Source organism: Catharus ustulatus, chromosome 4 (assembly GCF_009819885.2).
Source record: "Catharus ustulatus isolate bCatUst1 chromosome 4, bCatUst1.pri.v2, whole genome shotgun sequence".
In the NCBI taxonomy this organism is placed as follows: Eukaryota; Metazoa; Chordata; class Aves; order Passeriformes; family Turdidae; genus Catharus; species Catharus ustulatus.
This window is the reverse complement of record NC_046224.1, coordinates 51,730,349-51,755,650: the sequence shown is the minus strand read 5'-3', so window position 1 is coordinate 51,755,650 and position 25,302 is coordinate 51,730,349. Positions and strand designations below refer to the sequence as shown.

Below are 25,302 nucleotides of genomic sequence, written 5' to 3'. Positions count from 1 at the left end.
CAGATTTGACACTTGGATGTTTGCGGTTTTATCTTCTGAAAGCATTTTTAGTACCTTTCCCTGGCCTTAATTTTTGGTGAAATATACTTAAACCCATTACTTAATGGTTATGTTCAAGTTTACAGTAAAGCTTATAGCCTGCACTTGCTCAGTACTTCACTTCCAAAGGACGCACTATTAAAAACTCGGAGATGAAACCTCATTTTAAAACTACATGTGTATTCATGGCAAAATCTGAACTGGCTCTTCGTTCCTGGTTTGAGTGAAAAATGCGGACTTTCCCCATTATCCAGCTGCAGAGACAGTAAATTAGAGAGGCCTCTTAAGGGGCCAGGTGTCCCTTGGCAGCATTTTGATGTCTCTAGTTTCTGATAAACAAGCTGGATATTGGGAGTTTCTAAGTCTGTCTGGGTATGGGGAGTGTTGCATTCTGTTATTTATAAATCTAAATAAGCATTGCTGTACTCCTTTGGCTCTTGCTCTTTCTTATGTTAATCCTTGGCTTTTAATCTTGTTCAACTGGATTTGTTCAGTGCTTTCTTACATCAAAACTATGCAGTAGTCACTTAAACAGCTTGAGTCAAGACAGCAAATACCAGCAAGGGTTTGGACAGAAGCTAAGATCATGTTCTGCAAACAGCTGTTGCAGAGGGTGGTGGTAGCTGTTTCAGTGGGAGTACTCTGTGAGCTGGAGCAGTCAGATCTGGAAGATCTTGCAATGTTAGAAAAGTTAATGTGAGAATCAGTATTCTAGTGCCAGCATTTCTGATAACTTGGCATTTCAAAACATCCCATTAAATAGATGTGTGGGACTCGGTGTAAACCAAAGCAAGAGTGCTGAGGTTATGGGTGCAGGGATAATGTTTGCTTGTTCTGTGTAATGTTTAGAAAAGGTTTGCTAAGCCTACTGTTTACAGCTGATTTGCAAAATATTCCCAGGAATGTACAGTTGTGCTGGCAAATTATTCTCTTAACCAGTAGTAGTTTGCAAAGGGATCCCAGAGGGGTAGGAGTGTGGCTATGACCAGTCCTAATACACAGTAGCGTGCCTGATGCTCCCAGTTAATGGGCAAGGCACTGCAAAGGACTGGCGTTCCATGCCTACCAGTGGGGAGCCTCTCTCTACCAGCTGTAGCAGTCAGTTTGGTCACTTACCTGTTACCTATTGTTAATTTATAAAAGAATCTGCTTCTGCGGTGAAAGTTACTCTGTTACATTTTCACTGACAACACCTGGAGTAGCTAAAACAAGAGCATGACCCTCTGGTGATGCTACATCTGCCAGTTTACATGCACATGAATTCCCTTCAAAGCATTTTGAGATCAGGTTCAGCACAGGTGTTCTGGTAGGCAGGAAAAACAGATAGTGGTGGCTGGCAGTCTCCTGAGGTGTGCCAAGCAGGAGAAGAGGGGCAGTGGGGTTAGTTCTGTCGGAAAAAGTAGATTATTTCCTGCCCAGCTTCATCCATTATGTCTTGGAGCTTGGAGCTGGGAATCGGGTGGCAGGAAGAGAACACGGTACAGAGTCTGCATAGTGTCTGCCCCCTGTCAGATGCAGAGGGTGCTTTGGAAAGCCTCATCCCAGAGCAGGCTTTTTGGCTGTCCTGTGTATGGGCTGTGTTACTGCCATATATCTGTGTGGGAGGGTGGCTGGAAGCAGGTGTGCTTAATTTCTAATATAATTATGTGGCCATGTAAAACTGCTTAGCAGTACAAAAAGGGGAGAGCACTCTCTACTTATGTTACCAGTAAGATCAAGATGTTGCTGGTTTTGATCACTCTTTCCTCATGATACAACTAGACTTCTGACTCCCTAGAAATGTGTTATTTCCTAGTTTGGTTAAACCTATAAGATGTTTGAGAGTCTTGTTAATTTTTCAATAATGTAAATTAGTTAGATGTATGAAATTGAGAAATTGCAAACAAAATGCAGCTTTACTGAAGCAAAACTGGAAGGTGTGGTGGCACTTCAAGTTGTATACCCACAGCTTTATCTTTTCTTAGAATCACATACCTCCTTTGTAACTTGCTTGTTTAGATGCCTGTACTCTTTTTCTGAATTGCTGAAAAGCTGTAGCTGACTTCTTCCCACTTTGCAACATAAAAACTATTTGGTTGAAAGCATGTAGTAAGCTTCCTTTGTTCCTTGTCCCTCATGTTTCTACACTTTGATGTTGCCGTGCCATTTTTTCTGAAAAGTTATTCCTGCTTATATGCATGTGTTGACATCAGCTTGTCACCTTAGTCAGTCCATGTAAGTAACTAGTTTGATTTTTTTTTTTAATTTTTACTAATTAATAAATGAAGAATCCTGATGTTTTCATTAGGATTTCCTGATGAATGGTCCTAATAATCAAGGACTATGCTCTGCCATTTTGATAGAACTTTCGTATACTCGCGGTGCCATGTAGTTTTTTTATAAAAGTGACACTAATTACTCTACTGCCGTAACTTTCAACATTCTTAATGTGGGACAGAAGTGATTAGATGCTAAATTAATGCCTCTTAAACACCCTCTGCATGGTTTTGTTGTCTGTAGTTTCCAGTTCTGCTCCTTGGGTTATCAGTTATATGGTAGTGCTTGCTAGAGTACTGCATAGGGGAAACACCCGTGTCTTCTCTCCCCATTCCCTACCCCTTGCAACCAGGCATTACAGAATGACTTCTTATGTGAACCCACGATGTTTGTGGATTTGAAAAGATTTTGCTGTCACATTATGCATACTGGTAGAAATTTGGCTGAATTTCAGTGTTCTGGCAAAATTGGCTGTACAGGTTTGGAACAGAACAAATACCCATACTTTAATTATTTACGCGGGTTGATTGAGGTGTAAAAGCTGAGACCCTTCGCATGTGGCAATTAGAGAGGTCTTGTTAGCGGCCCTGTATTATATATGCTCAGTGGAAGAGTGGGTGTGAACTGACTGCTCTGACTACAGGCTAATGCTTTTTGTCTGTGTCAGAGGTCCAGATAGATTCTTAATTTTTCCAGCTCTTGAAAAGACTCTCCTTTACTGTACAATTTTAAGTGTACATGTGTATATTTATAAGCTAAAAATGGCTCCTGTGATCTATAAACTTCTAATAAGATAGTGGTATAACTTAGTAACTGAACAACTGTAAGTTTCAAGACATAGGCAAATGCTGTGTTTCCAGCTGGGTGATTTTTTTTTTAACTTTTATTTTGATCTCCTCTTAAAATGGTGTTGGTATCTGGTTGCTTCGTTTTATCGTCTAAAACCATGAGTTCTCAGAATTTTCTGTTAAAGTGCAGGAAATGTTAACAAAATATTTCAGATACTTTTATTAAAAGGCAGTTGTGATTTTTGCTTTGCAGAATTTGTTTATTTGAGAAAATTTTGATTGTACTGGTTTCAGCTTATCTGATGCTTGCCCATTAGGTGACCCATCCTTTTTAGTGTGTTGGGTCTTCTGAGTGTTTTCTCAGAGGTTTTGGTGCTACTGATTATCCTTACCTCTAACAAGGATTTTTTTTTTAAATGAAAAGTTCTGTTAGACTCTTGCTTCCACCTGAAATGCCTATCAGCTCTAGCAGATCTCATACCTTCATAAACTTCATAATTACATTTCCTGAAGCAGAAGTCAGGCTTAAGGAAAGGTGGAGTAGCAGCAGTGCTTCCTTGTGCCTGTAACATCCTGCCCATAAAAGCAGGGAAATAGCTGTTTGGAAAGGAAAAAAGAACAACTTTTTGAACTTTCTGTTGTAAAGTCAACACATTCTCCCGTTTGCTGCTTAAGAACAAAGCATGTAATCATTTTCCTCCTTCTCTGGCTTCCTGGTGGCCATTTTCCAGCATGGCAAAATAACTTGTGTTTGGAGTTGGGCCATGGCATCAGGTTGTAAGCAAGCAAGCCCTGTTCTCCAGTGCAGCCTAATTGCTGTTCTCCTGACCTTTCCTCAGATGGAGTTTGTTTATGCAGCTTTTCCTGTGGGATATTCATTAACCATGTTCTGAAGTCTTCTGTTCACACCTCCCTTGAATGCCTACAGGTTGTGGCCTCCCACTCTGTTTTCTCTCCACTGTCCCCTGCCAGGATTGATCTAAATAGCACTGGTATCACCTTACTCTTCTGTTAATATCATTTAAAAAAATAAATGTCTGATTGTTAACAACTGTCCTGTAATTCTGAAGTGATTCGCTACTACAGAATGGTCTGCCCAGATACAGAAGGATACACTTGAGTTGATGAGAAGGGAGCAGCATACTTACATAAGCACTGGAGATGTTAGTGGTATAAACTGTCTGCTGATCCATGGCACCAGGCTAGCACAGTGTTTGTGTAAGTTGGGATTTGTGCCACGAAGTGTTTATTGCACTGTAGTTATCTCATGCTGCAAACTTGGTTAATGCTTATTAATAATATCTGTGGTCTTTTTTTTAACATGTACAAAAATAAAACCCTGGCTTTTCCTTCCTAGTTCTTCTGTTTTCAGTTTGTTTATTCTGTTCTTTTTCACCTGTAAAAAGAAAAAAAATACCTTATTATCTTACTTAAGAAAGGAGCCTCTTGGATTTGTAGAAGTCATCTGCAGCCTGGTAGTGATTCTGCTACTGGATGAGAGCTGTGACAGCTGACACTGGTTTCTCAGATAGTGGTAGTAGCAGAGAAGCAGGCATCTGGCTAAAAGCAGCCGTCTTTTAAACTGTCTCAGCATTGGAGGCACCTAAATTAATTTGAAAGAAATTAATGTGTTGTGTGTGTGTATTCTGGAAAACAAATTCATTCTGAAACTGGGCAACAAGTGTATTTTTGCAAAAGGAGTTGAAACACAAGTTGGTGTCAATGCTAAAAGTATGTTCTGTCTTTTTAGGGAATGTAGGAGTTTTGCAGAAACTTGTCCTTTTATCAGTCTCACTCTGCTTGCAGCTGAACTGCTTGATTGCCTTAAATACGTGTGATAGATAAAATCCAGGTGGTAGAAAAGCAAGAGCTTGAAACCCCTGAGAAGCAGGTAATCATTACCATGCTGATGAGTTTATTCAAAGCATAATCTGTCTGACTCTGTTGATTTCCTCACAATGCAGAGATCTGAGGATTGAGTACCGTCTTACCAGTGTGACCTTGAGGTCACTAGGACATTGGCTTTAGTGGGTGGTGGCACGGGGCTGGATGGCTGAGGTCCAGCAGCCAGCTGCATGTACCAGTTTGTTCTCAGCTAGGCTGTGAATGCTCTACTGCATCCCTCATCCACAAGATGAGAGGAATAACTTAAGCTGAGTAGTTACAGCAAAGAGTCCAAGAGTGGTTCAGGCCTTTTATTTTCCTTCTTACTGAAACACAAATCAAATCTGAGCTCTGAAGTCTTGATAAGTTCAAACGGGAATTCCAGTCAAATTGATTGAAGGTGGAGAAAGAAACTGAAAAGTTCCTGTTAGCTGCAGCCTTGAGATAATTGCCTAAGGGATTGTTATTTTTATTTTTCAACATTTGACCTGTTAAGGCTGGAGATACAAAATAGAGGTAAATCCTATCATTAAGGTCAATGTAAGTTTACACTACAGTAGTACATAGTCACCTAGTTTGCCCCCATCCATTTCTCTTTCTTGAAGCTATGCCAAATCAGTTCAGGCAGTAGTAGGTAAAGCTGATGATTATAGTGTGCTGCTTCAGAAATGTCTTTTGGATGCTTTCTAATTTTTAATAAAATGTGGTAATTAAAAGGCTGTAGAGAAGGGTACAATCATTCCAGTTTTAATTGTTAATGAAATGTGCCAGGTGGTATAAGTTTTCTGGAGTGTGAAGGGAGGAGGATGTTTTTCATGCGGGCCAGGCTGCAGGGGTGCATCCTTTTGTCTGCACTGTGAAATAAATACCTAATTTGGATGACTCTTTGAAGAGACTGGTTTTTAATATTTCTGTGGAAGCTGTGTTGAGATTTAATTGCAAAAATTGCAGTGAGAGAGGTAGTGTTGTTGTAAAAATATTTCCTATGGACTTATTTAATGAAAACCTAGCTTGTTTTGAAGTAGAGCTACAGTCAGTGTAAACTTTATTAGATTCTGGATGGAGTTAGTTTTTAACTCTGTGTTTTGTATGTATAAAGCAGCAGTGACATAAGTTGGCTGTAAATGCATGTGGTGGTTTTATCGTGATCATATTTAACATACTAAGAAGATACTTCTGCTACTTTGGCTTAGAGGTTGTGATACCAGTGATTGCTTACATGTTTGAGCATTCTCCCAGCCTACCAAGGTTAATGTTACACGCTTTTGAGGCCTATCAAAAGCAGACTTCATTTGAAAAATAGATAGTTGTACTTCCTTAATTTTGTGGGGGCTTGAGATGCAGGTGTGATAGAGGAGGGCATTTTCCCTTCAGAAATGTTTCAAATGTGAGATCAGCACCAGTTAGATAAAGACAGTAACTTTTTGAATGTGAAGAACTGTGTGTTCTTCAAAGTATTACATCCTCCCCATGACCCTGGCATTTCTTTGAGAAGGCAGTTCATCTTTCTGAACATTTTTGCACTTTTTCCCTTTGATAAGGGAAAACTGTCAGGCGTGTTCTATATCTGAAGAGCCAATGTGTGGTTTTCCTATATGAGAATTGTTAGTGTGCATTTTTGAGGTTTGTGTATTTTGTTTTAAGTGGAACAAATTCAAACAAAAATTTCTGGGTTGGTGGGACTGTTGTGGTCATGTTCAGGCTCACCATTTCTGTCTCATACCAGCCCTAAGGCTTGGCCTGGTTATCAAGTTGTTGTCTCTTCTCAGTACAGGCAGGTTTTGTCAGAAGGTTTTAAAAGTAATTTGGTGACACAATCTTAGAAGTACCCAACCAAACCCAGGAAGGGAATGTTGCTCTGAAGATAAAATGGTGTTTGACACACTTGGCAAAAGCTGGCACATCACCCAACTTCTGCTGAGACAAGGCCCACAGCTGAGTTTGCTGCAGACTGGAAAGTGCTGGCAGTAGCACAGGCAGAGGACTATGCCTTGGTCTGGCTTGGGGCTCACTTTCCCAGGAATGGCTGGTTGGTTTCCAGTGTCAGTTTTCAATTAAAATGTAGATAGTTGCGTTTGAAGACCTGGAAGGTTGTCACTGTAAACAACCTCTTCCTACCTTCTGTTGGATGGAACATGTTGGATTCTTGCATTGTAGTGTCGTATGCAAATTCCGTGGTGTAATAACCCAGAGCCCTAATGTTACTTAGCTGTTTGATCTCTACTTGCATTAGCACCCTGGACTTCAGACCATACTTAACCTTCAAGATACACTAAGTAGTTTTCAATACAGTATCCTGTGTAAGCTTGTTTCCTAATGGTGTTTTAAAAGCTTGATTTTGTTGTACAGGTCACAGAGGCTGGTAATCCATTTTAGTTCATTAAACACCTTAGGTGCTTAAATAGCCAGCAGTTAAAACACTTTCTGAAGAGGAGACCTGAAGGAGATGATTTACTGTCTGTGATATTTCTTACATCTAGTTTTACTGAAATTTGCAAAACAGAAACAGCTTTGTTAATGTTATTTAATGCTATTTAAATAATGTAATGTATTTCTTTAAAAACATGTCATAATATGGAGAGGGAAAATGTACAAATCTGTGTAAAATCTGTTCTGTCTTTAGGGACAAAATCTAATGCTAAGCCTGAGTTGCTATTATTTGTACAGTTGGTTTTCACTTTAAACAGATGACTGCTTTTTTGAATCTGGGTTGCATGCCAGTAGTTAAAGTACAACCATGTAGGGTACGACAGGGTTTGTAACTAGGGGTTTTTAGAGGTGAGGTCATGATGAACTTAAATGAAACTTGAGCAGCAGTGTTAATGTCACCAACAAATATATTCCATTTTCTAGCCTTCCTTTCACAATGCCTCATTATGAACTGTGTTTATATTGCCTCTGAAGGAAAATAATTTGTTAAAAGGAATAAAGGGAAGTTACAACTTTTCTTTTGTTTCTCTGCTACTTAAAAACATTCACCATATAAACATTTGAGTGTTTACATCAGAGGGGGCAGACGGAGCCATAATGTTTTACTTTTTCATTCATTGCTTTCATTAACATGCCAAAATACATGGCGATACTTGGTAAAAACTGAAAATAGTCAGAAAGTAACAAGTATTTATTAACTGTAATGCCTGTACCTTGTAAAATTATGATAAAAAATAAAATTATAAACTGTGCTGTTGCATGGGGATTTCTTTAACCACTGTGGAAGGGAGACCACATTGCATCATGGATTAAAGATTTTTCATAGACCTGTGGCATACAGATTCATAAACAAAGAGCATCTAAGCTTTGGTGCACCTATTTCACAAGGTCTGATGCAGGTCTGGTCCCCACATGCCATTTTTGTGGTTAGTCACCCTGGTGTAAAATGATTGAGAGGATGGAGCAACTACCTTAGGAAAGACTAAGGAGTTCAAGGCTCCTCTCTTTGGAGAAGGGAAAAAGAAAGTATGTGTGAGTGGGGTTTACAAAGTCACAAAGGTGATAGTTAAGCTGAATGTAAAACTTGGGTTCACCAGTCCTGCCATATTAGGATTAAAGGGCACTCAATGTTTTTAACAGAAGTGATTTTCTATCTTAATAGAAGATCAGCTTAAAGCAGATGGCAGTACCTCTTCACACTGCAGTCATGAATTTGTGGAACTTGCTGCCACAGGAGGTGTAGAGACAAGCAGTGTTGGCAGGTTCAGAAAGGGCTTATGTGCGTGCATAGGCACCAGGCCCATAAATGGACACTGAACAGACTCGGAAGGGAGGTGCCCTCTGAATTCCTGCTTCCACACTTGTGGATGCCAGCAGAGAGGCTGCAGAAAAGGCTCACATGCTTGCTGGAAATAGCCTTTGTTTTTGCTGCTGTCGAAGGCAGGATATCAGGCTGGGTGCCCTGTACACCTGACCTGGGAGGGTGCCACTTCTCCTGCTCTGTCAGGAGGACATGCTGTGGGCTGTTCTTGAACTCTCTGGCTGTCAGGATTATTGTTGCAGACTCAGGTCAGACAAGCCTGCTTAGAAAAGCAAAAATCTTTTCCTAAAAATGAGACTACTTTCTTGCCCTGTGTGCCACTGTGAGAATTGGATCTCCCTGACTGCAGAAAGCAAAAAGTATTACAGGAAGATACAGAGATTATTCTGCACACATCCATCCTGCCAGAAAAATTCCTCTTTCCCTGACCCAGAGAACAACCTCACCTTGTTCAGGAGGATGCAAACATACCAAGATTCAGCTATATGATAAGGTCAATGCTTGGAGATACTGCGATGTTTATGTTTCTTCCTGGCCAACCTGCCCCTAGCTGGGTCTTCTTCACACCTTTTTGCCTACTGGTGTCTCTGCTTGGTGAGTTTCAGGGTTTCAGATTAAGGTCATGAGCACATATCTGGAGTTCAGGCTTGCCCCAGGATAGAAGGAGAAATTACTGTCACTGGGAAAACTGCTCTGCTCTCAGGAGAGTTAGGATGAGGGAGAATTAACTGCAAGGTTTCAGTTTCTTTCTCTCCTGTAGGAGTGCTGGCAGACTGTAGCAAAGAGTGTTCTTGCTTGTAGAGGGAGTAACAACTGAGATCAGAATTCCCTTTATTTTGTTTTCTGTATGCTCTGCTGGGCTTTTTTTGTTGTATGGTAGCACTGTTAGTTAAATCCTTTCTTTCATGCAAAGGTAATGCAAGTAGGATGCACTAGATGTAATTTTTATGAGTAAAGTAGACTTTTTTTTAACACAGATTAGGCTGTATTTCTCATTTTCAAACCCTCAGTGTTTTATTTCAAAAATTATTTCTGGCCACAATTTACAGCAAGATCATGACATCTTCATTCATCTGACTGAATCATGGTCGCTGTATGTGTGGGATTAATGTGAAACATGAGAACTGAGATAGAGACTGATGTGTCTTAGAAGATTGCTTGAGTTCCCACAGGTCTTTGGTTCTTCAGATTTCTCATAAAAATGCTTTATATATGTTCCTAGGATACATTTAACCTTTTGTCCATTGTATTTTCCTCTGTCTTTCAAGCTGAAATATTAGGAGGAGCTTGGTTCCTCATTCTTCAAGAGATGCTAATTTCTTGAAGTTTTGTGAATGTAGCAGGTTGGATAGAAGAGACAGACCACCTTGTATCTCTCCATAAATAGAAGGCTGCAGTAGCGGTTTGCGGAAGCCAGGCATTTGGCTCAAGGCAGGGATCCTGAGGATGCAGGCTTCATGGTTTTGGAGTTTTCTTTCTTTGTCTCAGCCTCATCCCATAGCAGCCTGTAGTTGTTGAGTTTATTGTGCTTTCTTACTGTATGCAGGACTAGAGTTTGGCAGCAACCATGAGACTTTTACTTCCATAAAGCCCCTGACGTGATGTGATTCTTCCTTTTTGGGACCACAACTTGATTTGTAGTTCACTTTAATTGTAATTTGTGCAGTTTTAGTTGTGTTTCTTGAGGATTCATGCTGAGCTAGGTCTTTGCACTCAGAAGAAATGTTACAAAGAGAGTGCTGCTTCTCTAAACATCTGTGCTACAATAAATGAGATGAGCATGGGGGGTGCAGGCGATAAAGAAAAAACATTTTCTGCTCCTTTTCTTGTGAGGAAGCTCTACTGTGAAGGGGCATTGCATCATGAGCTCTAATGAAAGACCAGCTATTCCTCATGGGAAAATGAAAGCACTTGCCTCATTTCCCTCTTACACTGGCAGCTGTTGCTTAGGAATTTTGTTTGAGAATGAAATGCTGCTTTGGTTGACGTGAGAAATGGCTTTAATACAAATGGCTTCCAATGGTGTGCACTGCAAGTGTTGTGAAGGACAGAATGATTTTCTTAAAAATTAGTAGCTTAGACTAGAAAATTAGTGGTTTAGACTCAAACATATAATCTGTGTGAGTTCTGACGTATTCAACTGTCTCCTTGAGACTAGGTTTTGTCTTTTCCATCTGTGCTAATCTGAGGAAGTAGCGGATCACATTAGCATCAGGGAATGGAAGGAGACCAGAAACTTTGATGAGGAAAACACTTAATTGAGCTAGGAGGAGAAAGGGGTGCTGATGTGGCAGGCATTACTGAGAATATAATTTGGGTAAGTGATGGAAGAGAACCTAGCTCAGGTTTTATTCTATATATTTTATTTAATTTTTACAAAATAGCATGAAAATGTTTGTGCATTGTTTTGCAGAGAAAGTTTGTTTTTTGAACGCTTGCACCCAGAGGTAATGTTGTTAAGCCTGGCAACATCTCGATCATGGCTGATGGAAGAAGACACAGTGTGAACCACTCTGCTGGTTGTGCTCATACTTCACTCTGTTGCTGTGACATATGCAAGGGTCTGTGGTTAGGAAACTCATCACTAGGCCTGACTTTTGAAGAAAGGCAGTTTCCCAATTCTCCACATAAAGCCTTTGTGAGGTGTGTGCTGGGCGTCTTGTAGGGAGTCAGAGATGAGTCAGCTGCATCTGAATCAGCCAGGAGATGAATCCTGCTCCCCTTGTGCCTCAGCAGTGCCCTGGCTTTGAGAAGCTGTGTCCAATCTCATCTCCAAAATGCTCTTGCTTCCTTTGTTTGGAACAGCTGACTTTGGAGCAATTGCTTTCTCTGAGCAGGTGTGGCTTCAACCACTTGGTGGCCATTTCAAGATCAAGATGTCAGAAGCACATTGTAAAGCATGGTAGAGATGAATGAAGTACTGCTGTTGTATTGGATGACTCAGGGTCTTCACAGGTAATAAATTTACCTACTGAAATAACAAAGTAGAATTTGATCTGCTAGACAGAAGCAGAATTAGCAAGGGACAGCTTTTCTTTTAGTGGGTCCTGTTATAAAGGACCTGCTATTTCCTGTGGGAAATGAATTTGTCAAGTCATCCTCAACCACCTGAGTATACCAGTCAAAGAAGACTTATTTATTTTAACTTCTAATGTGTCTGGAAAGCTGTATGGCAAAATTTAGGTGCCAATGTATACTGAGAGCAACTCAGCCCCAGGAAAGTTGGAGGGAAAAAAAACCCTATAGAATGTGTTAGTTTCTCTTTGCATGTTAGCTAAATATAATTAGGAAAATTAAAAGACACAGGTGCCTCAAATCTGTGTGTTCTGCTTAATGGCACTCAGTGAGAGCGGCTGACCCAGTGAATCATGGTGGGCTGAGGCTTTCTAGTTCATAATAAACCCAGTGAGCTGTTCCTTTGTTGGCTTTCTGTTGGCAGCAGTCATGTGGGATTTACTGTGTCTGCAGTTTGTGTGACAGCAATGTGATTTTCTGTGAGTCCTGGTGTGTAGCTAGTGAGGAGATTTTGTTTGCTTGGTTGAAGTTGTACCCTGATGAATGAGTAGTTGGAGTGTTCGAGCCTTTTGTTTGGGTGCAGGATGGTATCACCAGATTAATTCATGAGGATCTTGGTCTTAGGTTTCCAGGGGCATCAAGTTATTTCCTCTCCTGGGACACATCTTCACTTTTCACTGCCTGTGGTCTTGATGGTGAAAGATGGAGGAGTAGGGTGAAAATGATGACTGAAGTAAAAGCATTTCTGCAGATTATGAATAGTATTTTTATTGAATGATTTTGGGTCGATTTATTTGTTTTAATCCCATTAGTCCTCTTTGTATTCAGTTCAGAGATTTACTATGAACTACATGCTGTTGAAATTAATTGAGGCACAGGCTTTGGTTGTTCAGAAAATGAGTTAGAGGTACTTTTTTGGCAGAACGCTCACTACAGAAAGAGGTAATCCCTGCTTCAGTGTAAACACACAGATGTGTTTTTTGTGGGCTTAATCAAGCTTTGCCAAAATTGTCCAGCCTCTAGTGCTAGTGCAAGAAGGCAGAAATTCCTGTGGTGTGTTCAAGTATGGAATCATGGCTAACTCATCACATGGCCCCATTGATGCCTTGTGGCCCACAGCTCTGTCGTGGAGCTGCACCTGGGAGGGCTGAATCCAGGGGCATCACCAGGACAAGTCTGTGGGAAATCAGCTGTTTTGGGTGCTGGGCATCAATGTGTGCTTGGATTTTGTTTGTCATGCCTGTTTCTGTGGCAATCCCCAGGGCTAGAATGATCTCATGGGGTCTTTTCTAACCAGATCAAATTTCTGTCATTTTGGGAGAACAGAAATGTGTATGAATACTCTTCTGTGTGAAAATAGGAGAAAGTTTCTTGCTGTCTCTTCATACTTACTAATTCACCAAGGTTTTTTCCCTTGTCTTTTTAATATTCTTCTTAATAATGCAAGCAGATAATTTCCTAGCTGTGACCTTTACCCTGTGCCACTGCCAATTAAAGGCAGTAGGTTCTTCTTGTTTTTTGTGGAATTGAACCTTGAGGTGCACAGAAGTTAATGTGGAGTGACTGTTTGATTGTTTATTGTTTTTTCTTAAACAAAGGTTGATGTTTCAACATAGGAAAGGTGAGGTTTTTTTCCTCTTTCCTAGTTAGTCTTTTTGCTTAATAAAAGTGGATGTTGTGGGTGACTTCAGTAATCATGGTGACAGACAGCTCCAACAGGGTAAGTACCTGCTTGAACAATTGGAAGTGAATTAATAATAAGCATTAAAGCTGAGGTGTCCAGCATTGGAATTTCAGTATCAATATTATTAGTAGATTGGAGAGGTATGAATTCCACAATACGCTTGTCTTTGGGGTGAGTCTTGGTTGGTATCCATGTGAAGGAACTTGTCTGCACTTACACTGACAGGGAAGGTTGCAAATTAAAGCTTGGGTTCTTGAAATGTGTTATATAGATGCCAGATGGAGGCCTGCAGACTGTTTTCTGTCCCTGTAGTATCCACTTTTTTCCTTTGTGCCTATTTTGTTTGCCTCCAGATAGAACACTACAAAACTGAAAGAGCCTTTGGGGAGATGAAGTGGGCAGTTTAAATGAAGCTGTGTCTTTATTATTTGAGGGGCAGTTTTGGGGGAAAGGGAAGATGAAAAAAAGAAGGGCAAGAAGGCTTCATTTCTCTAGGGAGAATAGAGACTTGAATACTGAAAATGTTCAGTAATCTGATATTTGTAATATAGTAGGTGGGGGTCTGGCAACTGTGCAAAATGCTACACAGTCTTAGAATTGTGCTTAAGGAGCTAATGGCAGAGTTGTCTTTCACTGGGGTTCCTTTTTTGCCTCAGTTCCCTGATCTTGAAATAAAGATATGTTCTCAGTGTTATGCAGGAAATCAGTATCTGAGCCCAGATCAAAATTCAAGGTTTCTGACTTCAAGTTCACCATTCAGACCACACCTTTCTTTTTATAGCTATGGGAAAAAAGGTCTGCTCCAGCATGTCATTTAGTGAAGTGCCATATAGGAAAAACAAAACTAAGCCTAAAAGAGCTAAAAATATTTGATTTTAAATTAGGAGATAGAAAAAGTTCAGCGGATTCCTTCTGGCAAGTGGAACCTTACAATGCCACAGCAGATGTGTTCATCTTTGGAGTTGTGTCTGGCAAACTGAAGTGCCTGCAGAGATGTGTGCTGAGTGGAGTCCAATACTGGGACAGGCCACTGAAGTCAGGGAAGCCCTTTCTCAGGATACACTACACTGGAATGTGTTTGTGAGGACAGATGGTGGAAGTGTGACTTGGTTTGTCTGTAGGGTGAGTGTGTGTTCAGGTGTTCTCTGAAAGCATTGAGGTTCTTCAAAGCTTCTCCCTTTTCTCATTGAAGCCTTAAATCATCAAAGCTGAGAGCTGAAACTCTTTCATACTATATATGGCATTTGTGCTAGTAGTAGAAACTGGAGTGTATTTATAACACTGGTTTGCTGCGGGAATACAGATTGGGAACAAATGTTTGTTTGGAAAAAATCCAATTCCAGGGTCTTCTTTTACTGCCGCACGTGAAATCCATAGCAACCTCGTAAAAGCAATAGTTGAAAAATCTTAATAGAGCCTTCCCCGTGGAAAACACATGCAATTGGTGTAACATTATGTGTCTTGAAAGTTAATTCTGATGGTTTGTGTAGTAGGCAGTGACCCTGTATGCAACATCCTGTCTGTCACTTTGGAATGCAGGGATGCTGTCGTGTTGGCACGTGCTGGGATTGTTGGGGTTACTTGTTAGGACGTGCTGCTCTTTTCAGATGTACTCCTCATTTGTTCAGAAACACCTATTTGTGCCCCAAGTAATATTTTAATATGAAAAATTTTAAGTGTTCTTAACAGGATGGCATGGCACTGACGTGAGGAAATCAAGCCATAAAATGAGCTGAGCTGTTTTGCATACTGCTGCAAAACATTTGAAGGAGAAAAGAGTTGGCAACAGAAGGCCCACAGGTGTCTTTGGGTGTGTTGATTAAACCATCTCCCTTCAGTTGGATTTGCTTAATGTGTTAGTAACTTTCTGTTGCTGCACAGTTAATTACTGTTATGTTGAGCCTCTATGGAATAATTAACATTTGTGCTAAGAATGTTTGTATCCAGAATCATAAAGATTTTGTGTTTTAAAACTGCTGTCTTGTTTTTGAAGGATGTTGAGAAGGAGAGAGAACCTCATGTTTATCTCAGTAAAGAAGAAGTTAAAGAGAAGATACAAAGCTATAATTCATCTGTCACTGATAAATTAAAGATGACCTTGGTAAGTTTTACATAGAATTCCTGTAATTTTTAATGTGAGCAGCTGAGTTGTAACTTTGTAGTGCATTGTGAATAGTTTTATTCTCAGCATCTTACATATGCAACTGTCTCTGTTTTAATGATTTTCTAAGAGACTTTTCCTTAGATTGGCAAATTAAATCTATCTCATGTCTGAAATGCTTTTTATCCCTGTAACTTTTTTACATAGGTCAAACCAGAGTGTTTTTAAAACAAACTGATGCAATTTGAAATATGTTTAAGGTAAACTGTCAGCTGACACTAAGGTGCAAATTTGTCAGTTTTCTGACAAATTCTGAAAATGCTCATAATAAAAATGAAGGTATATTTTTCTCATTTCTGCAGATAATTTTTGTCAGAGCTCTTTGATAAGGATGCTCAAGCAGTGATAAAAGCTAAAAACATGCAATATTTATTACAGGAATCTTAATTTTCAGAGAAGCCATACAGGTTTTCAGCATGAAGACACTTTCTTCCCCCCAAAAATAAAGCAAATACAAACTGAAATACATAAGACTTCTAATTTCCAAGGATTGTGAACCAGGTCTAATAGTCAGTTCAGTCTACTCAAGACCATACTAACAAAATTAACATCTATCTGCTTAGCAGATATGCTGTCCAGATTTTATGCTATCCAGATTTTCTAATACATGACATATTCATGTGGGTGTATATGGAAATTTTGAAATTCCATTGTATCCTAAACCATGTAAGTATGACTGTGTACTAAAAAGATCTTTGTTATGTGTTTGCATGTTAATCAGGACTTACTATGCCTAACCAGATTGTCAAAAGTTTTCTAGCTCAGTAGGGTTTGTTTTGCTTTGCTCTTTTGTCTTTCAGCAGCAACTGAAAAAAGAGTTTCAGATATTAACTGGATTGGCATTTATTCTGGGGTTTTACCTGGGGTTTTTTTGTTATTGTTGATTTTTTTTTTTCTGGTTGATTTGTTGGGGTTTTTTTCAACATGATTTGACCATCTAAATGCCTCAGACTAAGTTGACAAAGCTAAAATTTGGGAGATAACTTCTGTATTTCTGCATTAAATCTGTTACTAAAGATGAGTGTTAGTTATTTTCACTTCATAGTTCTCTTTTGAAGTGAAAACTTATCTCTGGTATGTTGTAGCTTTTGTTTGATGAGGTAATCATCAAATTATTACCAAATTATTACTGAATTACCAAAACAATACCTTTCCTCAAAGATGTCATGTATTGCAGTGGTATTTAAATAGTGTTCACTGTGAGCATTTTCATGTGCCTGCTCCACTGCTGTGTCAGAGCTGGTCATTGCTAATGATTTTAACAGTTCAGGCCATTCCTTCTTTGCAGAATGCAAATGGGATTTACACTGGCTTCATCAAAGTCCAGATGGAACTATGCAGACCCATCGCTGTGCAGTCCTCCCAGAGCCAGGGGAGGTGTGCTCCCAGCAGTCAGGAAACTGCTTTTTACCTGCCTGATGGCTGTGTGAACACCCTTCACATCAGCAGCACCAACACTGTTCGGGAAGTTATCGAGGCCTTGCTCAAGAAGTTCTTTGTGGCTGACAACCCTGCGAAGTTTGCACTTTATAAACGCTGTCACAAGGAAGATCAAGGTATAAGCTGAGCTTGTGGCATTTTGGTAGTGGAAGGGTTTGGGGAGGGAATTGTGCTATAGTAATACTTGAACTAAGCCAGATAGAAGAACTCAGATAAATGAGGGTGACAGTCTTCCTACCTTGTCTTTTTTCCCTTATGTAAAGTAGCATCATAGGAGTGTAAAAGACTCTGGGTGTATTTCAGGATAATTCATCCAAGACAAAGTCACCTGCTGAAACATTACACAGATCTTCTGTGCTTTGCACTCCATTTTATTTAATTTTATGCTCTTACTGGGCCCTAAATTTCGGCTGGCCTTATACACTACAGAGTTGTGAGATTAAGTTACAGGACAGGTTTTTAAAAAACCATGGTGTCTGTGATGCATGAGGTCCTGGCACTGTCAGACCACTCGAGGTGACAGCCATGGGCACATGTGTTGTGCTCACATGTGTTGGTGCGCGTGGCTGTCCCTGGGCACTGGCTGCTCTTAGGGGTTTCTAAGTTGTGATGGAAACACCAGAAGATGGAAAAGGGGTTTTTTAGGGAAAGGTACATTTTGCCAATATTGTGTTCTTGCGCTTAAAATTCACCTTCCTTCCATGGACATTGAGTTTCAGTAGTTCAGATGTTTCTGTCAGGCAGACATAGTTGTCTTTTAGACTTTGTTTTGAAAATTTTAAGTGGAGAAGGTGATACACAGCTCTGATCTCATAAATGCTTAGACAGAGCAGCAGATCTGTGTGTTGTATTTTTTTTCTTGTGGGTTTTTTCCACCCCCGGCCCTGCATGTACTGTGTTGGCTGGAGGCCATTTAATTTCTGTGCAAATCCAGTGTTGCACTGTCACCATCAGTCACCTGCTCAGCTCCTCCCTAAAACTGACTGCTCAAAACTAGTATGTAGATTGATAGATAGACAGTGTGTAAATTCTGGCTACACATGCATCTTTCCAAAATTTTTTAGCATTAGCTAGCATTAGTCATTCCAAGTGTTTGAAAGATTGTTGGTACAGATGATAATTACTGTGGTTTCCTTCTCCTGCAGTTTATACATGCAAGCTGTCAGACAGAGAACATCCCCTCTACCTGCGCTTGGTGGCAGGCCCCAAAACAGAAATGCTCAGCTTTGTTCTACGTGAGCATGAAACTGGAGAAGTCATGGTATGTCACACCCTCCTGGGTCAGTGTTTGTGTAACTTCCTGGGTGAGTGGGCTTCTGTTTGAGCTGTGCTTGCCAGACAGTTCACTTTTTGGAAGCAGACTTTTTTCCCGTTAATTTCCTTTGTGCCTTTTGTAAACATTTAATTTGTGGTTAGATTGACCTGTTCTTACTTGCAGAAGAAAAAACTATTTAAAAGAGTAAAATATTTGTAGATGCCCTAAGATTTGCAAGGAAGGTGCCTGATACTATTTCAGTTTGGAAATTGCCTACAGTGTCTGGAAATACTGCATATATAAAAGATTTATGAATTTTCTGTTCATCTTTCCATTCTTTGCTCTCTTTGTCTTTCCAGTGGGAAGCTTTTAGCATTCCTGAACTGCAAAACTTCTTGCGCATACTGGACAAAGAGGAAAATGACCAACTGCAGATCTTGAAGAACCGCTACGCAGCTTACAGGGGCAAACTTGAAGAAGCCCTTCGTGGGGTGTTGAAACCTGGTTAAAAGGGGGCCAAAGGACACTCAGGAAAACGTGCTACCAAATGTCAATAGAGCATGCCAAACCCAACGTACAAAGAGCAGCAGAGAGTAGTTTTCTTTATTCGGAAGACTGTTTTGTGATGCCGGGGTAGACTTAGTTCCGTAAGCCAGGTCTTATGCATCTTAGCATCTTGCACCCACAAGTAAGGCATTCTGCATGTTTGTACATCAGTTTGCAACCCTCTGTGTGCCTAGAGTTTCCCAAGTTATCTTGGTGCAAGCTGTGAAACTGTAAGCAATTTCCTAGGATGCTATGAAATAATACCTTTTTATTTTTCTTCTTTGCTGAATGGATGGTATCTCTACACGTAAGGATGTGCAAATTGATGGGTTAAAAAAATATTACTAAAGCCATTTGAACGAGAACAAGTTGGAGCACTATCTTAGAGATGAAATTGATTTGCACTACCTTTCTGTTTTTGAATAGTTACTGTATAATTTGTGAGAGAACTGTTATAGGTGGAAAGCTCATGAGATCTTGTGGTTTGTACTGTGAAATTTGTGGAAAGCTTTTAAGTGGTCTTTGTGAAGAAGGTAAAGAGAAAGTTGAAAAGAAGGTAAGAGCTGGGGGAGAAGAACTGTAATAGCTGACAGAGGAGGTTTTAAATGAAAATAGTATTTACACAGAGGAAAGTTGAAATACTAATTCTACAAGGTTAAAGTTTTAGTATGTTATAATATTGTGAATAAGTTTTATGGTTTTTAACTGCGTAAATCCACACTGGAAAAGAAATAAAGATAATAGAAATAGTGGGAAGGAACGAGAAGCAAAAGCTAAGTAAGAATGGAAATGGAGCTGCACATACAGGTCCCTTCTGGAGAAGCTGATTCCGTAAAGGCATAGTCAGGGTTTGAAAAGTGTGGCAAACCTAAAACGCTGCTTTACTTGAATTCTGAAAAGTGGTCCATGTCTCAGATAACTCTGTGAGAAGTCCATGTCTAGTGAGGGTGCAGACATAAGCTACAACTACAGATGCATTTGGTCTTTATTGTAAGTCAGGTCTTTCCTCTGGCTCAGTGATCCATTTTTAGGCTGGATAATCTTGAATTACCATATCAGAAATAGCTTCCTCTGCTTCTTTCTTTGTTAAAGGTTCAGTCCAGCAAAGAAAGTAAAATTTCTTATTCACATTTCCAGCCCAGCAGAATGTTAACATTTGTTGTCTGTGTTGGTGACTGAGCTTAGTAACTCTTGCTTTTAATAATTCAAAAGGTTTTTTCTTTATGGTTTTTTAACTCTTAATTGAAAAACTGATTACCAAATTCTGCAGACTGCTGATTTACTTGATTTAAAAGTAGGAAAAATGTAGCAAGAAGACTTTTTACTTTAGTGTGAATATAGTTGTTGTTCTTTCAGAGTTATTTATCTAAAAAAAAAAGCATGTTCAAAAGAAACCAAAGAAGTGGGTGTGCAATAGAAGCATGGAAGCATGAGGCAGATGTGAGTGACTGATACTGTAGTCATTATCATGCCAGAGAGGAAATGAGTTATGTACTGGGGGGTGGGGGAGTGGAGGAGTTTGGAGGAGTAAGGATTGAGGAGCAGCAGAAGTTGTGATGGGGTTTCCCCCCTTCTGTTCTTAATGTGTTCCTTTTAAATTCCCAAGGAATCTTTAAAACTTTGGTGACATCTAATGGATACTGTGTGAAACTCCAAGATGCTTCTGTTCTTCCCTTAATTTTATGTAATTGTGCCTTTGTTTCCTTTCCTTAGTAAGATTCTTTTTAAAACTCTTCACAATTTTTTTAGGTAAAAAGAATTTGCAAGCTTATGAGACAATCGTAATGTTTTAAAGAGTTAAGAGAAATTAAGAGTAGGACTAACTATGAAATATATCTAAGGCATATCTTGTTTGTTTTTTTAATTTCACATGTAACATTGTAGTGCATGTGTGAGTTAGTAACATTATCCTCAAGTGAGACACTTTATAATGGTTCAGGGAATGCTTTTGTGTTTTGTTACAATTTGTTTTTCTAGGAAGGCAGCAGCATGTTGGTAGGTATTCTGTTAACATCTTAATTTATGTTTCTGCCCATAGCTATGTAATCATTGCATAATTGCTGTCAATATTGAACCATTTGTTGCTCAGATTTAAACACTGTTTGAGTTTTAAAGTTGAGTATAAAAATATGTGAATTTTGGTTTTACTTGAACTAAACTATCAGTCTTTTTAAGTAGGCACATCTGCATTTACTTTAGCCAAAAACCTCAATCAGTGTTATATGCACTATGAGTCTTGATTTGGGGTGAAGGGGAAGGGGGTGGGGGACCAAAATAAACTTTTATTTTAATTTTGTCTTAGTCCACAGTTAATTATTGTAAGATGTCGTGTGTGGAGTTAATTTTCTTCTTTTTTGTTCTACACACTGGCAGTTACAGCAGCTTTAATTTAAAATAAATGGTCGTGCCTGATCAGTTTTACCTTTTTTTAATTTTAGCATCAAATTGAACTGTCAAAGCTTTTGTTGCAAAACTGTTTTCTTGTCATTATATGATGGTACCAGAATGACTAAATGATGAGGGAGGGGGAATGCAGGGAAACATTAAAATGTATGTCTTTAAATACAAACATTTAAACTATTTATAATTTTAACAAGTTTAGTTTTATTTTTGTAGGGAAGTTTTTATTCCCCTTAAAGTTATTACTGAAATGGCAAAAAGAGTGATGGTTCCACTATTAAAGCTGAAGTTGGCAATACTTGGTTATGTGATGTGTTTGGTTTTTCCTTTACCTGATGATGTGTTGTGATCACTTTGAGGCCAGATGGATTTCTGTGTAAAGCAGCAATGAGTCCTGTGGGCAGGCACAGCTGGACTTTAGCACAGATGAAGGTTTGCCTGGGAGAGAGGGAGGGAATGGAGCTGAGGGTTGTGGGGCTCACAGAGCGCAGTGGTGCTGGGTGGGACAGCCCACAGGCGAGTGGTTTCCTTTCTGTTAAAAAACACCTTGCAGGAAGGAAGCCAGTACACCAAGGCTGGAGGTGATACCCTGACCCTCCCTCCCCAGGAAAAGCTTTTCACTCCTTTTTATCTTTAAGGGCTTTTTAGTGATTTTCTTCAGTAACATCCGTGTTTTATTTTCCAGTTGCTTATTCTGTGTTTCATAGAAGTGGTTTATTCCTCCCTGATTGGATTGGTAGAAGGGAGCTGCTGAACTGTTTGCTTTGGTCTCTGTGGCGCTTCCCTGGGCACCGTGGCCCCACAGCAGAGGAGATGGCAGTGGCTCAGCCAGAGCCTTGAAGGCTGGTTTATGTGAGACCTCACAGTTTGGTGTGTGCACTTGGTAAGGCCTGCAAATGGCAAATTCTTTAGCACTCAGCCACGGTGGGATGCATAAAAGCCTTCAAGATACTGGAGTCAGCAAAGCTACTGACCACACAAGTCACTGGGCTCTGCCTGTGGCAGAGCAGTTATGTACTACCAGAAATACAACTCAACAAAAGAAATCTCATGTGCTTTGGCTGGTCAGGGGCAGAATCATCCATATGGAGACCAGTGAGTTCAGTGTGGAGGCAGAGCAGGACAGCAGCACCGTCTGTGGAAGCAGTTGAGTTACTCCTCTCCGTGGCAGGGACTGACAGATTGTCAGTCTTTGTCTTCCTGCAGGCCGAATTTTTAGCGCTGAAATTTTTTAACATTTGGAAAAAGCCCCACCAGACTCCATTCCCTTTCTGCCCTTCTCCTCCATGCATGTGAGTACAGAGTGGTTTTCTTTCCTTCCCAGGTTCCTAGCATGGCGATTCCCAGCTGCAGTCCTTACAAGTTTTGTCAGCATTCACTTTTTACCATCTCCCATTGATCCAGAACCATTCAGGTATGTTTTCCTCCTTCATTTTTATGTTCAATACCATGCTTGTGTTTGTTGGGAAATTACTGTACTTTCAAAATTTTCATACACTTTTCATCTTGCAGAAACATATAAATTGCACTATTTAAGTTCATATGCAGGAGAAACAGTTTCTCCAGTAAAACTGGTAAATAGGAACACTTCTAAAAATAAATGAATTTGAACAAAACAATGCTGACTAGTGCAATATTCATACATTCCCAAAGAGGGATTTGTTAGTATACCTCAGACGAATAATAAGGAATAAATCTGTGTAGGATTACAGCAATTTTGTGTTTGTATTTGTTTCAGAAAATAATAAAAGTCTGTATACTTTTAGTTTGGGCCTGAAAGCTACACAGAATCCTTTACTTAGTCTGAAGTACCAGTTTTAACATATTGTTGAAAAAGCCAAAACCAAAAAACCTTGGAACTAGTTTCTCTGGAATAAAGTCCTATTACTTCAACTATCTTTCTAGTCCAATGCTGTCTTGTTTCTTACATCTATTTTGTAATTCATTTGGTGCCATTTTGAGACTTCATCTCCTGCCTTAGTTGGATCAAGTGAATAAAAAGCTGCAGATGATCCTTACAGGACAACTGAAGGGTTCACTCTCTTACTATTGATGATGAAGGCAAGTGGATGACTTCCAAATGGGTAAAGCTATGCATCTGCTACATCTGCTCTCGGTCAAGAAGCGGGGACCGTGGCAAAAATTCAAGCCAGGTAAGAGGGGAGACACTGTGATCTACTGTTTAGAACACAGGTTTAGTGCTGTGAACTGAGGACTTACCTTTTCTGGAGGAATTATTTTCCTCTTGATGTGTGAGTGGGTGAAAGAGTTTGCTGCAGTAGGCAGTATGGAGCAGGCAACGCCCGGTTCAGAGCAGTTTGAGCCAAGCACTTCAGACACCGAGCCTGGCTGCTGGAACTCGTTTTGTGGTATTTTGCAAGGAAATACTGCAAAGGCCAGGACATGTTTGTCTGAAAAGCACCTTCTTGTGTTATGTGCTAGTCAGGTGAGAGGTAATTCTGGAGTGTTCTTTGTTTGCTCTTGTGCAAGCTGAAATTAGAAATGTTTTCAGTTGTAGAAGCATAGGCCTGAAAGGGACCCAGCCCAACACCCTCCACTGAGCCACCCAGTAGTAGCAAATGGCTTCTCAAGCTGTTTTATTCCTGCTTTTCTCAGGTTTTTAAAAATTGTCTTTTTATTGCACTTTCTGTTCTCTCCCTCTCCAACTTTTGGAAAGGGCAGCATTCATAACTGGAATTTTTAAGAGGTGGTTTTTTTTTAAATCCAAGGATTAATCCTGCAATTGCCAAATCTAACTTTTTATGGTGCTGTATAAAGTGCTAACTTGGTTCTGTCTTCCTTGGGTGCATTTTCCATATAAGACAGGATATTACAGATAAGGTAGTTCTGTTTTGCCTTCACTTTGACCACGAATACCCACGAGTGAAGTAGAATGCAAAACTCCCTTCACTAACTCTGTAAGCCTAAATATAGCATTGTGGCCTCGCACATAGCATGAGAGAAAATAGCATTGCAAGTCTAAGATTTCTCTCTTTAAATACAGAATCTGGAATGTGATCAGAAATTTCAGCTGTTTCCAGTGTGTCTTGGGAGGAATTAGAATGCCAGTATGTTTTATGACAGTGAAGTTCAGCCTCTTGTTTTTTTTCCCAGGCAAAGTTGTATTGGAGCACTGGCTCTGAAGCTCTCCCTTCAGATAAACAGGTGCTTTCTGCATGCCAGTAATCCTAGGCAGTTCTTTTAATCTAGACTTGTCAGCTGATACTTTCAGAATCTGCCCTCTTTGCTCCTAACATTTTTCCATAGATGTGAGTGAGCAGATGTCAGACACTTCTGTATTTTTATCTGCTCTGGTTTGTCTGAAGAGTACACAGTCAGAACTTGTGGATTTTTAGTAGTGCTGGCACAGAAGGGCAGCATAACTCGTACAGAATATCTTTTAACACTTGTAGCCAAGTGACAGCACTCATTTTTAAATGTAAAGGAGGCTGAGTGAAAATGCAGGTCACATGGAAAGAACACAATATCTACCTTAGTTCAGTCTATGTAAGTAAAGGATGTATCAGAGGAACCTTTCCAGGAAGTTAGCAGACTTCCCACTGCAAGTGTGTTTTGTTGAACAGTAGGTCTAGGATTGTCATGTGCACAGTGCTGCTTCAGAGCCTGGAGAAGCCCAGAGGCAGGAGGACACTGTTTTCTAAAGGTGGGGCTTAATTGCTGCTGGTGTTTTTTCTTTAATACTCTGCAGAGAAGCTTTTGAAGTTACTGTACAATTTCCAAAGACTTGAAATACTTTTGTGAGGTTTTTGCCTTGTTAATTTGAAACTTCAAAAGCAGAGGAGAAAAAACACTAAGCAGGTATCTGGTAAAAAACATGGTTAGTCCTGTAGTGTAAGACTCACATGGTTTTGGTATTATTTTAAAACATCACAGCTCAAACAAAACCACAACAAACCTTTTTTATTGTTCTTTTTTTTCCTTTGCTCAGGATTTTCATGTTGTAGGAGAAGGGTTATGTTCTTGGTTTGGATCAGTCATTGTCATGTTTTCCTTTCATCTACTGCCCGTTTTAGTTAGCTGATAACACGGCAGAAGCCTCAGGCCAAAGGTAGATCATGTGAG

General features: G+C 39.8%; 1 protein-coding gene across 2 annotated transcripts in view; it reads left to right on the top strand.

Annotated features, from left to right (window-relative positions):
* Positions 1-21,517, top strand: part of RASSF3 (Ras association domain family member 3) — a 74,712-nt gene extending 53,195 nt beyond the window's left edge. For both annotated transcript variants that reach the window (XM_033059034.2, XM_033059033.2), the window contains exons 2-5: positions 15,411-15,518; positions 16,867-17,134; positions 18,164-18,279; positions 18,633-21,517. In XM_033059034.2, the coding sequence (XP_032914925.1) occupies positions 15,411-15,518; positions 16,867-17,134; positions 18,164-18,279; positions 18,633-18,782 (642 nt within the window). In that variant the 3' untranslated portion in view covers positions 18,783-21,517. The remainder of the gene's footprint in view (positions 1-15,410; positions 15,519-16,866; positions 17,135-18,163; positions 18,280-18,632) is intronic.
* Positions 21,518-25,302: the final 3,785 nt, after the last annotated feature.